This window comes from Akebia trifoliata, chromosome 4 (genome assembly GCF_017979445.1).
Source record: "Akebia trifoliata isolate Shusen 1 chromosome 4, ASM1797944v1, whole genome shotgun sequence".
NCBI classification, from domain to species: Eukaryota; Viridiplantae; Streptophyta; class Magnoliopsida; order Ranunculales; family Lardizabalaceae; genus Akebia; species Akebia trifoliata.
This window is the reverse complement of record NC_141378.1, coordinates 20,936,867-20,951,579: the sequence shown is the minus strand read 5'-3', so window position 1 is coordinate 20,951,579 and position 14,713 is coordinate 20,936,867. Positions and strand designations below refer to the sequence as shown.

Sequence of the window (14,713 nt, the reverse complement as noted above, 5' to 3'; positions counted from 1 at the left end):
GCCATTACCAATAAACATGTTTTTCTTACTTTTTCGGCTCAAAACCACCAAAAAAAGCCGTAACAAACAGACCCTTATAACTCTTTTAAGACAAACGAACAAAGTAATGGTTTAGTATTTAGTAGTGGCAGAGAGTAGAGTTTATAAAGGATTACTAATTGATGAAACAAAGAATTAAGTGGAAATTGGGAAAATTGGGAAGGGAATTTTCATCTAATTAACTTGACAAGAAACCCGTTTTCTGCATCCAGTTTTCATTGGTGAAAAAGAATTACAGTTTAAGACGACCTTCTGATATTTATCCAAAGATAAGAAAACCTATAGATTTAGCCATCTCTCAGATGGTCTATACATGTTGAAATAATATCGATGGTTAAAAAATTCAAAAAAAAAAAATAATTGTAAGCTACAATAAATACAATTATATGCTTCAGGCCCGAATTAAGAACCGTTTTTGGATCAACGCATGTATACAACTACATATGTTTGTAGTTCTATCATTACAAAAGAAATGAAAGATGACCTTTTCACCTCATAAAATTGACTACATACTTTCACGAGAAATACATATATACTAATTGAGCTCCCTAGTTGTTTTTGTTGGATATGCATAATTCTATTAGAAATCAAGAGAGAAAATCAAGATGGCCTAACTAGGCAAAGCCAGATTTTAAAGAAAAAAAATCTAACAATATAGGGATCAAAGTTATAGCTATTGTTGTCCTCTTTGCTCCATGTTTACAAACATCTAATAGAACTCCACAACATTTCATGGCTAATAAAAACATGTTTCTATCATAAAGAATAATCTCCAATTTGAATTCGACAAAAATTTCTAAAGGAAACACTTATAATAATTTAAACACATCTATGCCAAAGAAATAATAATAATAATAATACTAATACTACTATTATTATTACTACTACTACTACTACTACTACTACTACTACTACTGCTGCTGCTGCTGCTAATAAGGGTGAATTACCATTTTGTGAATTGAATTTGACAAATTTACAATTCTGGCACACCGTTCATTTTAATTACCAAAACATGAATGGTAACAAATTCAGAGGTTTTAAAGTGCGTATCTTGCAAATTTAACATTGCAATCAAAACGTTAGTTCGTAAAAATTAGAATTGTGTTACGTTCCCAACATTGGTTTGTACAAACTAGTGTTGCGTTACGCTACGAATGTTAGTTCGTACAAACTAGAATTGCTTTATGCTCTTAACATTAGTTCGTACAAACGAGAGATGCGTTAAAATTCAAATGTTAGTGCATACAAAGTAGATTTTCGTTACGTTCATTAGTTCATACAAACAAAAGTTGCGTTATTCTCCAAATGCTTGATCGTACAACCTAGCGTTGCATTTCCGAAAATTATTTCGTACAAACTGGAGTTACGTTATGACCCAAACTTTAATTCATACAAACTAGAGTTGCGCCACACTCCCATAATCTAAAAAAAGCCAAAATTTGACTGCTCAAGGTGGTTCAATTTCATAAAGTTCGATGGACCAAGGGGTCAAAATTTTCATTGTCAATTTTTTTAAAATTTATAATGGGCCAAAACTTTCAAATTAATAAAGGATCAGAGAAATTCGACAACTTTACACCATCAAATATGTGGAACATCAAGAATTTTGACGGCCCTAGACCATCAAAATTTAGTTTCTAAAATTCATGGGCCTTGGCCCATCAACAGCTTGTTTGAGCCGAATAAGTGGTCACTCAAATGTAGTAACAACAACCGGCCATAACATCAAATAAGAACTATAAGATTTCATTCGAGAGTAGTTTAGAATTTCAATGGCCATGCTGAGGCTATTGTATCGGTTTGTTTTTCAATACTCTTATCGATTACAATGCCTTGTTTATATTATGTATCTTTTTATTGTATACCGATAGATGATGTTTTTTTTTTTTTACTTTGAAAACATTATAGAATTGATTATGTTTTTACATGATATGACTAATAGATTAATGCTCACTGTATCTGTTTTATTGTTTTTGTTTCCATTAGTCTTTTCTCCAATCCTATATTATATCAAAACCTACATTAATTAAATTTTAGTATTATTATGCGTAGCGTGTTGTGACTAAATTTTAGAACGATAGATTTTCTGTTGGGTGACTCCCGTTACTCATCCTACCATTAACCATTTTAGATTTTTCAACTGTCAATGAGTCACTTATTGAGGAGGAGATTTATGAGGTATCTAAGGCTGAGTATGTTGATGAACAACCATCTTTATCAGCTTGAGTTTTCATAGAATTTTAGTAGTTGTTTATGTATTTTTATTTCAAGAGACTTGTGTCAGGGCATTCGTTAAAAGCAATCGTGTAACCTGCGAAAGTGAAACTTTTATTTTAAATTTTCTTTACTTTTTCTCGGAACTAGCAAAATCTAGGTTTAGGAATGTGATCAAAACCTAGAAAGTTTTTTTTATGATCATATTTATTGAGTGAATAATACATAAAATCCCATAAATAGACATAATACGTTGATAGTCTATAATTATTATTGTTTTTTAATAAATTATTAATTTTTGGACTGATTATGTTTATCTACGTGCAATAGGTCAAACTCGCGAGATTCAACAGGATAAACCATGACGAATGAAGAAGTACATTGCAATCCAAGACCCAAGACAAGATTACAGACCAAAATCCAAATGCAATGGGTCCACATGCACCGCGGTGGCGTGAACACCTTGGACGGTGCGATAAAGTTGATAAGATATTTCTCGATATTCGTGCACTATTGAGGCAACGTGATGTGTATCGTAACAAGTTAGGTTTTTGAGTCCTTGTAAAGTACAAAAGTATTCTGAATTCAAGAGAGAAACCCTAATCTGACCTCTATAAATAAGAGGCCAGACAAAAGCTTAAAGAAAATCATCGAATATCTATCTTCTATTAGTTCTTTCATAGCTTTTTAGATCTTAGGTTTACTTTCTATTGGAGCTTTGTAAGTAGAAGTATTCTGCCATATTCAATTCAAGATTAATAAAGGGTAATAATTTTCTTCCCTATTCTCTTATCTTTTATTTTTATTCTATTTTTATTATTCTTGCCATGATCTGTAGTTAGTCCTCCGTTAAAAAAGTCAATGAAGTCCAAGCAAGATCATCTTAGATAATTATTTGTTTCAATTATATTTAAATGTTTTATTATGATACCAATTTTTTAAGTAGTGATCATTGGATAGAATGTTTATTCTCATGATTTTAATAGTTTAATCTTAGATAATTTCAAGTTAAACTATGTTTTGTTAAAGATTCAATAGTTTACCTTTGATTTCATCTTATTAAATATTATCATAGAAATTGAGATTAATAGTTGGATTAATAGATTTCATCTTCCAATCCAATGACATTAGCTTTGTTAATTTGATCAAGATAAAAAGTAAATAAATAAATTGATAGGATAACTTGTTATGGTGGATTTGATTGATCTAATTTTTTACCTTGTAATTCCTATTCTTATTTATTTTAGAGTAGTTTTAATTAAGTTTCCTTTAATATTTTAAAAACCATGATTGATTGTTTTAAATCAAAAGAAAAAAAATTGTTGGATCAACGTTGTCTCTGTAGATCGACCTTTTCTTACCAAGATTTTTAGATATTTTTATTGATAATCTGCATCAAACATTGGTGATTCAAAAGAAATTTTCATTTTGATGGATGAAAGGCCCCAATGAGGATAATGTGATTTTTTAATTCAATTAGAGTGACTACTAATTGGGCTCAAATACATGCTACAGTCACTTCCATTTGATAACTTAAAACAATCCATGATTTCTGAGTAACTCAAATACTTAACTCTTTTAAGACAAGCGAAAAAAAAAAATGGTTTAGAATGTAGTGTTGGCAGGGAAGCATAGTGAGATAATTTGAACGTAGAGTTTATAAATGATTACTAATTGATGAAACAAAGTATTAAGAGGAAATTGGGAGGGTTGGGAAGGTCATTTTCATCTAATTAACCTGATAAGAAACCTATTTACTACATCTAGTTCTCATTGGTGACAAGTGATTATAATTTTAAGACGACCTTCTAATATTTATCCTAAGATAAGAAACCTGCAATTTTACGACGACCTTACATATGTTTGTAGTTCGGTCATAAAAAAAATAATTAAAAAATAAAAAATAAAATAATATAAGATTGAAAGACGACCTTTTCATCTCATAAAATTGACTACATACTTTCATGAGAAATCATGCTAATGAGCTCCCTATTTTTTTTTTATATGCATAATTCTATTGGAAATCAAGATGGCCTAACTAGGCAAAGCTAGATTTTAAAGAAAAAAGCTAACAATATAGGGATCAGTGTTACAGCTGTTGTTGTCCTCTTTGCTCCATCTTTACAAACATCTAATTACCATAACGAAAAATATCCAATTTGAATTCAACATTAATTTCAAAAGGAAGCACTTATAATATTTTAAACACATCGATATCTGATCATTGTAAAAACTTGATGTAGATTGCAGAAATAAAAATTAAAATATGGACTTTGGGTAAGTTGAATTCGTTCCACAGGGACAGTTGGGATTCAGTTAAAATTCGAATTGAAAAACAGATTTTGAAAACAGATTGGTTTTAAAAACAAAACAGAATTGTAGCAAAATAGAAAATGAAAATTAGCAATAGAAAAGAGAGATTGAAACTAGTGAAAAAGGGCGTAGAGAGTTCAAGTCTACCATTGCAAGTCATCCATGATGCTGAATTGTTCTAATTATGATTCAATCCACATAGCAAGTCATTGCTCGTGGATCGGAAGATGATTCAATGTAACTATTGATTGTAACCCAAGAGTATCCATGAAGATCTCTGACTTAGACAAGATTATCCGACTTACGCTTCCATTCATCACAGAGCATAAGTGTCCTTGAACTTATCTAAGTAACACTCATCAAAGCTTGAATTAGAAGTATGAGTTAGATGATCTTATCATAAAGAGATTCACAGAATTAACATGTAAAACAGAAATAAAGAATTAAAACAGCATTGGTAGGATGAACTTGCTCCGGCATCTTTACCTTTCTAAGGAGAGTCTAACCACTCATAGCAAGGGTTATGGATACAGCAATAAGAAAATAAGAAGACAATAGATGGAGAGAAGAATGTAAAATAGAGCTACAGCTTGATTCCCTCTTTGATAGTGTCTCAAGAGAATTACAATAAGAACTAAAGGAAGGAAAAATCAACAAAATCACTCTTGATGTTCTCACTACAATCAAGAGCTCTCTCAAAAGAAAATTACAGAGAATTATAGAGAGAAAATGAGAAAATTAAACATCAAGAGAGGGACCCCTTCTTTGAAATCAACCCTCTAATTTATAACAATCGTAATCGGGTTATTAAGTCAACTTTTCGGATGATTTGATTTGAAAGAACCATTCAGTTACAACGACCAAAGTATCTGGAACATCCTATGTGAATCTCGAGGCAAGATGGCTCTGGATCACCATGGAACACTAAGGAGCCACCGCGAAACGGTGACGTAGCAGCTTTTGCTGCTCATCTTCGACGAAGTTTCTCATTTTTGCTCGCACATTGTAATCGATTTTGTTACGTTGTTTGATAACTTCCACGTGCGTTTTATTTATCTGCATTTTAGCAATAAAATTTTATTAGCTTCATTAATTAGAGAAACAATTTAATTTTGTAATTATTTACAAGGACTAACATTTAAAATGTGATAGAATTTGTGAAATTAGAGTCTCAAAATCACATTATTGGGACCTTATCAATATCAAAGAAAAAATAATAATAATAATAAATAAATAAATAAATAAATAAAAGTAGAAAAAGAAGAAGAAGGGTGAATTATCATTTCATGAATTGAATTTGACAAATTTATGATCCTAGCTCACCGTTCATTTTAATTATCAAAATGTGAACAGTAACGAATTCAAAGGTTTTAAAGTGACTATTTCGCAGGTTTAAAGTGACTATCTCGTAGGTTTAGCGTTACAATCAAAATGTTAGATCGTACTGTAGACACCCAAATTTGACCGAGCCCTCGATGCAAAATGCCCCAAAAATTAGAATGGGTCCTAAAAGCCCAAACTTTCAAAAAATTATTTTTTCTTTCAATAAACAGCCCAGGACTTTACTCAATCCAACCCATTACCATTCCTATTCAACCCACCACCCAAGCCCAATGGATTCAAAACCCAACACCATACCCAACAACCAAGGCCCAACTAATCTACCCAAATCCAACCATCCTATCCAAGCCCAATGGATTAAAAACCCAACACCACACCTAACAACCCAAGCCCAACTAATCTACCACACCAAACAACTAAAGCCCAACATCACAACCAATCACCCATGACTATCAAGGTGTGACATATGTCACCACCTCAACTCACCTCCTTCATCAAATTACCCTCCCATCATCTTTTCTCTAAAAAATTACATCAATCTATCACCTTTCCCTTAACCTGCCATCATCATTCTCTACAAATTCATACATTCACATAGCATATCATTATCATTTCCTACAAACTTATACCTCCCTCTAACCTACCATTATTATTCCCTACAAACTCATATCTCCCCCTATCCTACCATCATCATTCCCTACAAACCCACATCCCTCCTCTCAAATCAAACACTAATTCTTTTTCATCAATTCATCTAAAACTCTAATCTCCACACATCTTGACACATGTCACCATCTTTCCCACCCTCCCAAAATCTAATCATTTACCCTCTTACACAACATATTCTTTTAATCAAAATCCACTCCTCTCAACTCATCACATACTCAATCAATCAACCACTATTTTACACCTCCATTCTTTCAACCAAACATCGTTTATTTCATTCACCTAACACTCAACCCAAATGGGTTGAAAGATCCAACCCATTTGGATTACAAATAACCCATTTAACTCTCTTACATAAATGCCTTCCACCACCCTCAATTTACAAATACTTTTTTTCACAATTCCTAAATCATTCTACTTCATTTTATTTTTTCATCCAATCTACCCCTAAAATAACCTCAAAACTCTTATAATACCCCTCATATTTTCAACTCACAAAAACCTAATGAAAAATTAAGAAAAATATTTTATCACTCTCAACCATCTACTCTCAACTCTCAACTCACTACTAAACTCTCAATTCACTCTTAAGTCAGACATCAATCTCAATATCAAACATCATCTTCTCTCAAACTTCTATTTTCCATTGAAGAAAAGTCAAAGAAAACTCATCACTTTGAATGTCAAAGAAGACCTTAAAACTTCAAAGTGGGTCAAAGGAATACACACCCCCCTTCTCTTTATTTACCATCTATATATCCCTCTTCTACTTTCTCATTCATCTCTTTAATTTCTTTTTTGAAAGCTTCTAAGATGTAATGATCTCCTTCCCTTATCTTTAGTAGATCGAACATCGATTTGGTTGAAAGTATAAGGGTTGTAACCACCTTAAAAACAAAATTGGTATTTAAACCCTTCAAACCGTTTTGAGGCAATTGGCATTCGGATTCTTCTCAATATTAGAATGGACCCGTAACCATAACCAACATTTTTTAAACATACGTAGTTTCTTAGACTAAAGGTTTATAAAGATCATCTCTTTCAATGGGATGATTATATAATCGAATCAAAAGCAAATTCCTACTAAGGGTACAAGTTATCTACACATGGCATTTATTTTATTTTGCATTTTTCTTTAAAAAAATGGTCAAGTTGAGTTGAGGTTATCACCACTTGGTGGGGAGAAAAGGCTGCCTAACACCTTCCCTTTTCTCTAATCGAGCCGTTTACCCTGATCTTAAATTGATTAGTACCTTATCCAAACAAGAGTCACTAAACACTAAAAATGACACTTTTTCTAAAAATGTACATCGGGTGACCATTCACACCATTTTGCAAATATGAATAGTGGTGACTCCAAACCTTCGTAAAAGTGGTATTCGTAATCGAGAATCACGCATCTACACGTACGAACTAGAATTGTGTTACAGTCCCAATGTTGGTTTGTATAAACTAGTGTTGTGTTGCATTACGAACGTTAGTTCGTATAAACTAAAGTTGTATTAGGCTATTAACATTAGTTCGTACAAACGAAAGTTGCATTACAATCCACATGGTAGTGCATACAAAGTAGAGTTTCATTACGCTCCAAATGTCAATTCATCCAAACTAGAGTTGCATTATGTTCCAAAGGCTTGATCGTACAACCTAGTGTTGCTTTTACGCTCCAAAAATAAATTTGTACAACCTACGGTTACACTCCGAACGTTAATTCATACAAACTAGAGTTGTGTTACACTCCAAACGTTAGTTTGTACAAGTTTAAAGTTGTGTTATGCTCTATAAGTTAGTTCGTACAAATTGGAGTTGTGTTACGCTCCGAACATTGGTTTGTATAAACAAGAGTTGTGTTACAATCCAAATGTTAATTCGTAAAAACTAGAGTTGTGTTAAATTCCAAAAGTTAGTCTGTACAAACTAGAGTTGCATTATGCTCCAAGCGTTAGTTCATAAAAACTACAGTTGCATTATGCTCCGAACCTTAGTTCGTGCAAATTAGAGTTGTGTTATTCTCCGAACATTAGTTCTTACAAACAAGAGTTGTGTCACGATTAAATTGTTAGTTCATACAAACTACAGCTGCGTTACGTTTTGAATGCTAGTTCATACATACTAGAGTTGCATTACAATCAAAACATTAGTTCATACATACTAGAGTTTAGTTACGCTCCAAACATTAGTTCATACAAGTTAGAGTTTCGTTAATGCTTGGTTGTAGATCAATTGTCCACGAGTGCAAATTTGATTTCAAGTTCGTTATTTTGCTGATTTTCTATCAATCCATTGCCTACAATCCTAAAACCGAATTCAAAATTGGTCATTTTTGTAGTTTTTTGCCAATTGCCCTTAAAGCCTGAAATCAAATTGACAATATTGTGAGTGACCTATTACCATTCGGTTGCTTACACCTTTGAAAAAAGATTCAGATTGATCAAAGGCCAGCATTGTTCCTTGCTTAAGTTGAGATCAGATTTCAAATTATTTAGGAGCATTGGATTAGGTGCAAACCATGATAGCAAACCTCACTTGGAGCTTATCTAATCTTCGCATGTTGCATTATTGAGTTTCCAGACAAAAAGAGAAAAATGTGTTGGTCGGTTGGGTCATCGATTTGAGTGGATTAGCTGGTGTCGTTTGCTATTATTTCATACTCACCAATTGGATTGAGTCAGCTCGTTGTTGGTTTAGTTAACATTCATGGGGTTCACATGGTTATTTTAGGAATATTTATCCAGGATCGAGGTTGAGTCAGGAAAAAAAAAGAAGAAAAATACGAAACAACCTAAATCAACATTTTTATTATCGACATCAACATATGTTTATTATTAAGTTCAACATTTTCTTATTGTCTAACTCAACAATTTTATCATCAAGATGAACATTTTTTTTAATTTTTGATACAAGAATAAAATTGGCGAACTGAACAATAAAAAATGTTGAACTCAATTATAAAAAAAAATATTGAACTCTACAATAAAAAGTGGTGAACTCAACAATAATAAAAAATGTTAAACTTGACAACAAAAATATTTAACTCGAAGATAAAAATGTTTAATTTGACAATATAAAATGTGAACTCAACACTGTGAATGTGATTCAATTTTTTTTTTTTTTTTGGTTTTTTTCAACATCAATACTGGATAGATCTTGTCAAAACACCCAAAATGTGTATATTATATTTGCGAAATGGATGCTTGAATCAAAAGTTAAACCGAAATCTTAAAAAATCGAAAAATACATCTAAATGTTAAAAATTATGTGTATCATTGCCCATCCGTTATTCCCAGTAAAAAAAATGATCCTATGATTGTAACTTGAGCGTTGGAGGGTGTTTAACAGGTACCACACCAGTGCCTCAATTCGACGGACGGATTTACCATTACCGCAAGCATTGAGGTGTTAAAGATGAATTCAGGTAAATACATCTACAATATTATGTATCAAAAAGACCTATGAGAAAGCACAACACACTTCACAAATATAATTCATTAGGCCCTCACAAACAAACAAGATTGGGCAAAGACATTCAAGTTATTTCTGATGGGACTCAATGCATTGGTACAAATAGGAGTCCATCTGAATTATTACACATGACATAAAACATAAGCTTTCCTTTTCTTTATTCTTATTTTCGCAAATAGTAGAAAAATATCTCTAAAATTTTAGAGTGCCCTCATCGAAAGATTCAATTTTTTTTTTCTTTTTCTTTTATGGTTAATTAAGAACTCCACAATTACGTCGAATGTTTCCTTTTGATCCTGTTTTGACACCAACACGGCCAAGCTTGGTCATGGCACTGATGAATGCTTGTTGAAAGGCAGGAGAGTTCGAAGCCCAGGTATTGACAGTGGGCTTGGACCGAGGATCAGTAAAGAGGACCTGGTCTGATGTGAAAAGGCCCATGCCTTGCTGCAGATTCTTGTAGTACATATTGTCAAATTTCCTTGGAGTGTTGGGATCCATATTAATGGCTATCCTAGGGTCCACATTCTTTGGGCACATCGATTGTAGCTGGGTTGCATAGGCCCGGTTGAGTGTAGGGTCCACTGGATTCGAGCTGCTGAAGTTGTATATACGGTTTGAGAACTTGCCACAGTGAGAAAATCCCAATGTGTGTGCAGCTGAAAAAATAAAAAAAATAAATAAAAGGTTTGAATTAATAATATAGGATTATTTTATAATTTACTACTATTTAGGGCCTTTGTTAAAAATTAGGCGGGGACAGGAAAAGGTCTTAATCAATGGTGCTTATAATCAAATCAATAAAATTTGGTGAAATCTGATGGAAAAGTTTATATTAATTAAATTGACTTTTGGTCTAGGAGATCAGATCAACTAGACAATACACATCTGATAATGGGCCCACAACGTGTTTTCGATAATGGGCTACCAACTCTACTGGCCACCGAGTTGAGTCAAGTCAAAAACTGCCGAGTTGGATTGGATAAATCAAATAAAAATTTTGAAAAAAACCTACAGTGCCCTTATCTTCAACTAGTCAATACCATTGATTTTTCACCACTAAATCAGTCTTTAACGATCTATCTCCTTCAACCTTCATACTTAGAAAATAAGATAGGAATTTATGGGAAATTGAAAAATCATTGATTTTTTTATAAAAGGTGATTTTTTTTTAAGAGATTGTAAGTGATGGATTCAAAATGAGGTTGAATAGATTTAAGAGTATGAACGTGATGAATTTTTTGGTATAAAAATTAAGGGTTTTATTTAAGAGTTCAAAGTTGATAGATTGAAGATGAAGCTGAATATATTTAAGAGCTTAGAGATGATGAATAATTTTATAGAAAAATCTAAGATTATTTTCAAGAGATTGAAGTTGATGGATTGAAAATGAAGTTAAATAGGTTAAAGAATCTGAACTTAACAAAAATAAATAAAATTTCAAGAATTTAAAGATGATGGATTTTTGGGAGAAAAATGAGAGTTTTGCAGGTGGTGTTTATCTTAATGACTTGGCGCATTTTCAGCCAAGACTTCTAAGTTTCCAAGTTGACCTTGCAAGTTGCTTCCAATAAGTTATAGGCCGAGTTACCATGAAATTTAATCGATTCGACTCATCCTAGTTTTGAGTATAGTCTCAATATGCATGTTTCAAAACAAAGCTTAGGATTCATGGAGGGTAAAAAAAAATTGCCTATTTAATGATCCTAACCTTCTTCTTTTTACTTTTTTCTTTTTGGAAAATCAAACGTGGGACTGCAGACAATGAGGGCTGGGATCACCTGAATTTCTAGTCTACCTTATGTTGATGTACACACCAAATTGAGCTTTATTGCTGATTTCTAGCCATTGGATTGGGGTAAACCACCTCATCAAATTAATCTTGATTGGTGATTTACAATCATTGGATTAAAAAGTAACCCCCCAAAAGATTAGGTAGAAATAGTAAGTCAAGCTAAATTTAAGTATGTAGGACCACCAGGCCTTAATCTACAAGGTGGTCCACTGCATTAAGTTCAAAAATCATACTAAATTTTGACGACTATGAGTTTGATGAGGTCTCATAATGTCTCCATTATGATTAAAATCAAAATAAAACATTGATCCCGAAAGATTGAATGTGGACCAAAACAATGTCTTGGGACATAATCTTAAATATCTTGATGATTCTTCTCATGGCCAAGACAATGCTTTGAGACAAGATTTTAAACTTCAATTGCAACTAATCTTATTTAATCTTGTATGTATGTATGTACCTGATAGAGCGATCATGTCAGTTTGAGAGAGGCCATTAGCAGCAAACATGGAATTAAGTTGGTTTAGATTAAAAGTTGGCTTAGGTAACTTCCCATTAACACTTGCAGAGGTTGAGCTCAGCCCATCCAATCTCCCTAACTCCACCGCGTACGATGGTCCGCCGGACTGTGAGCCAAAAAAAAAAAGAAAAATTCCAATTGAAACCATTAGCACACCCTTGTGCAACTTAGAATTCTATGTACCCAAAACAAAATAAAGGACATTAAACCAACCAAAGCAATAACATCTCGCGTTGCCATGGTGAGAATATCAGCACAAGATACTTTATTCGTGCAACCAGCGACAGCATCGACTGCAGCTTTAGCCTTGATCACTGTATCGAATCCATCACCAGCTAACGAAAGATTATCCGGGTGGTCCTTCTCTGCTTGATTGTTAGCTGTAGACGCAATTATAACCGATGCATCACAGCCCTACAACATATAAAATCAACCAAAAATTAAAATTGGCCTAAAATTCATAAATGGCTTTGCGTAATTACACCAGTTTTTTTTTCTCACTTGGACAAAACAATCATGGAAAAAGAGGCGAAGAGTCGCTGGAGCAGTAACAAATGTCTGTTTGAACTTAGTATTAACAACCCCTCTAACAATATTTTCGACGTTGGGGCAGACATTAGCATAGAAATTTTGTTTAAGTTGTGCCGAACTTAAATGAGGAAGGAAGCACACATCGAGAACGAGCAACCATAGGAGTAATCGAACATCGATTCGAAATCGCCCCATTTAAGTGGAATCAATTAAGAAGAAAAAATTGATGATAGAGAAATGAAAGAAAGAAGAACGTAGGATGGCTTAGAATGATTGAGAAAAAAGTAAGGATATATGTACATGAGGGAGTTGGTGTGTGCCAGTTGGATTAGAATCTTTTAAAGAAATGAAAGTGACATGAAAGTGAGGGTTGATTTTGAAAGAAAGGGCGATTTATTGTTTGAAGATGGACCGGTCCATGGCGGCCTGTGTCTTCCACAGTACTGCTCCCCTCGTCGCCTTATCTTCATAATTTAAAATAGGAAAATGCTGACATGACACAAACGGATCTGTGCTGATGAGTTGTTTTAAATTTAAATATATAGTTTTTGAAGTTATAAAATAACTACTAACCTAAATTTTAAAGTATAACTTTAAAAAAATACAACAATTGTCCATCTCCTCTGTCATTATCTTAATCCCCCCATAATGAAAGTATCTCGAGGATGATTTAGTGAAAAAGTTATTTTTTATATAAACTTTCTCAACTCCAAATAATGGAGAGAGTGAGCATATATAATGTTATTTAACCGATATAAATTTCTCTCTAAGATGGAATATAATTGTTATATCAAAATATAAAAATATTTCATATAAAATATTCTTAAAGAATGAATAAAGGGATCGTATCTTGGAGAATTCTCTCTTGAATAGAGATTTGGTGATCCTCAATATGTCGTTTCAAGTTAGACGGTCTTTCAAGAATAACTAACTTGTTTTAAAGGGTAAAAAATTGTGGTGAGTTGAGACCCTTGATAAATATATCTGCAATTTGATTTTTAGATGAGATGAATCAAACATCAAAAACCCAACTTGCAATATTTTCAAACACGAAGTGTTAATCAATTTCAATATACTTGGTTCGTGAATAAAAAACTGGATTAGCTATTATGTAAATGATGCCAAGATTGTCACACCACAAGATAGGAGAGACATCTGCAATACCGAGTTCACGTAGAAGAGACTGAATCTAAGTAAGTTCAACCATAGTGATAACAACTCTATATTTGAATTCAATATTAGACTGGGAGATAGTCGTTCGCTTACAGACAATTCAAAAAATAAGATTTGACTTGAGATAAATGCAAAAATTACTAGTAAATCAATGGTTGTTAGGCTACCAGCCTTGTTAACATTAAAAAAACACTCAAGGTAAAGGAACTTGAAGGATGAAATTGAAGATGATAGTTGGTTGTATGTTTGAAGTAGCGCAGGCATTTAACCTCATTCCAATGATCATCAAAGGGAATCTACATGAATTGGTACACTTTATTGATAGAGAAGATAATGTCGGGATGCCTAAGAGTGAGACATGGGTGGATTTACAGTATGGGCACTTGTGAATTTTTCAAAGTCTAAAGTGTTATGAACTATTGTAACAAATAACGGTGATGAACACAAAAATCCGTCACTATTGCCCCAATAAAAAAAATTTACTCTTATTTTCCCCCACAAAAAATTTTCCTCTTAAGTTGCCCCCACGTTGGCAAAATCTTGGCTCCTCTCCTAAAGTGAGGTGCTGCATATAATGCAGGATTAGAGAACGTAGACCCAAAAAGCTTGGACAGTCTCGCTTGGCTACTTATGGGAGTATTGACCAGTTTGGAACCATC

At 33.0% G+C, this 14,713-nt stretch overlaps 1 protein-coding gene across 1 annotated transcript; it reads right to left on the bottom strand.

Annotated features, from left to right (window-relative positions):
- Positions 1-10,044: 10,044 nt before the first annotated feature.
- LOC147404426 (peroxidase 51-like) lies at positions 10,045-13,170 on the bottom strand. The gene is made up of 4 exons (XM_086440365.1): positions 12,852-13,170; positions 12,564-12,764; positions 12,291-12,456; positions 10,045-10,694 (listed from the first exon to the last, which is right to left on the bottom strand). Exons 1-4 carry the CDS (start codon positions 13,074-13,076, stop codon positions 10,288-10,290), a joined length of 999 nt encoding a protein of 332 aa, XP_086296491.1. The 5' UTR covers positions 13,077-13,170; the 3' UTR covers positions 10,045-10,287.
- Positions 13,171-14,713: the final 1,543 nt, after the last annotated feature.

Coding starts and splice junctions, on each gene's coding strand:
- LOC147404426 (XM_086440365.1), bottom strand. CDS start 13,076: ATGGGGCGATTTCGAATCGATGTTCGATTACTCCTATGGTTGCTCGTT. Junction 12,765..12,851: donor TCCATGATTGTTTTGTCCAA/GTGAGAAAAAAA, acceptor TATATGTTGTAG/GGCTGTGATGCATCGGTTAT. Junction 10,695..12,290: donor TGACATGATCGCTCTATCAG/GTACATACATAC, acceptor TTATTTTTTCAG/CTGCACACACATTGGGATTT.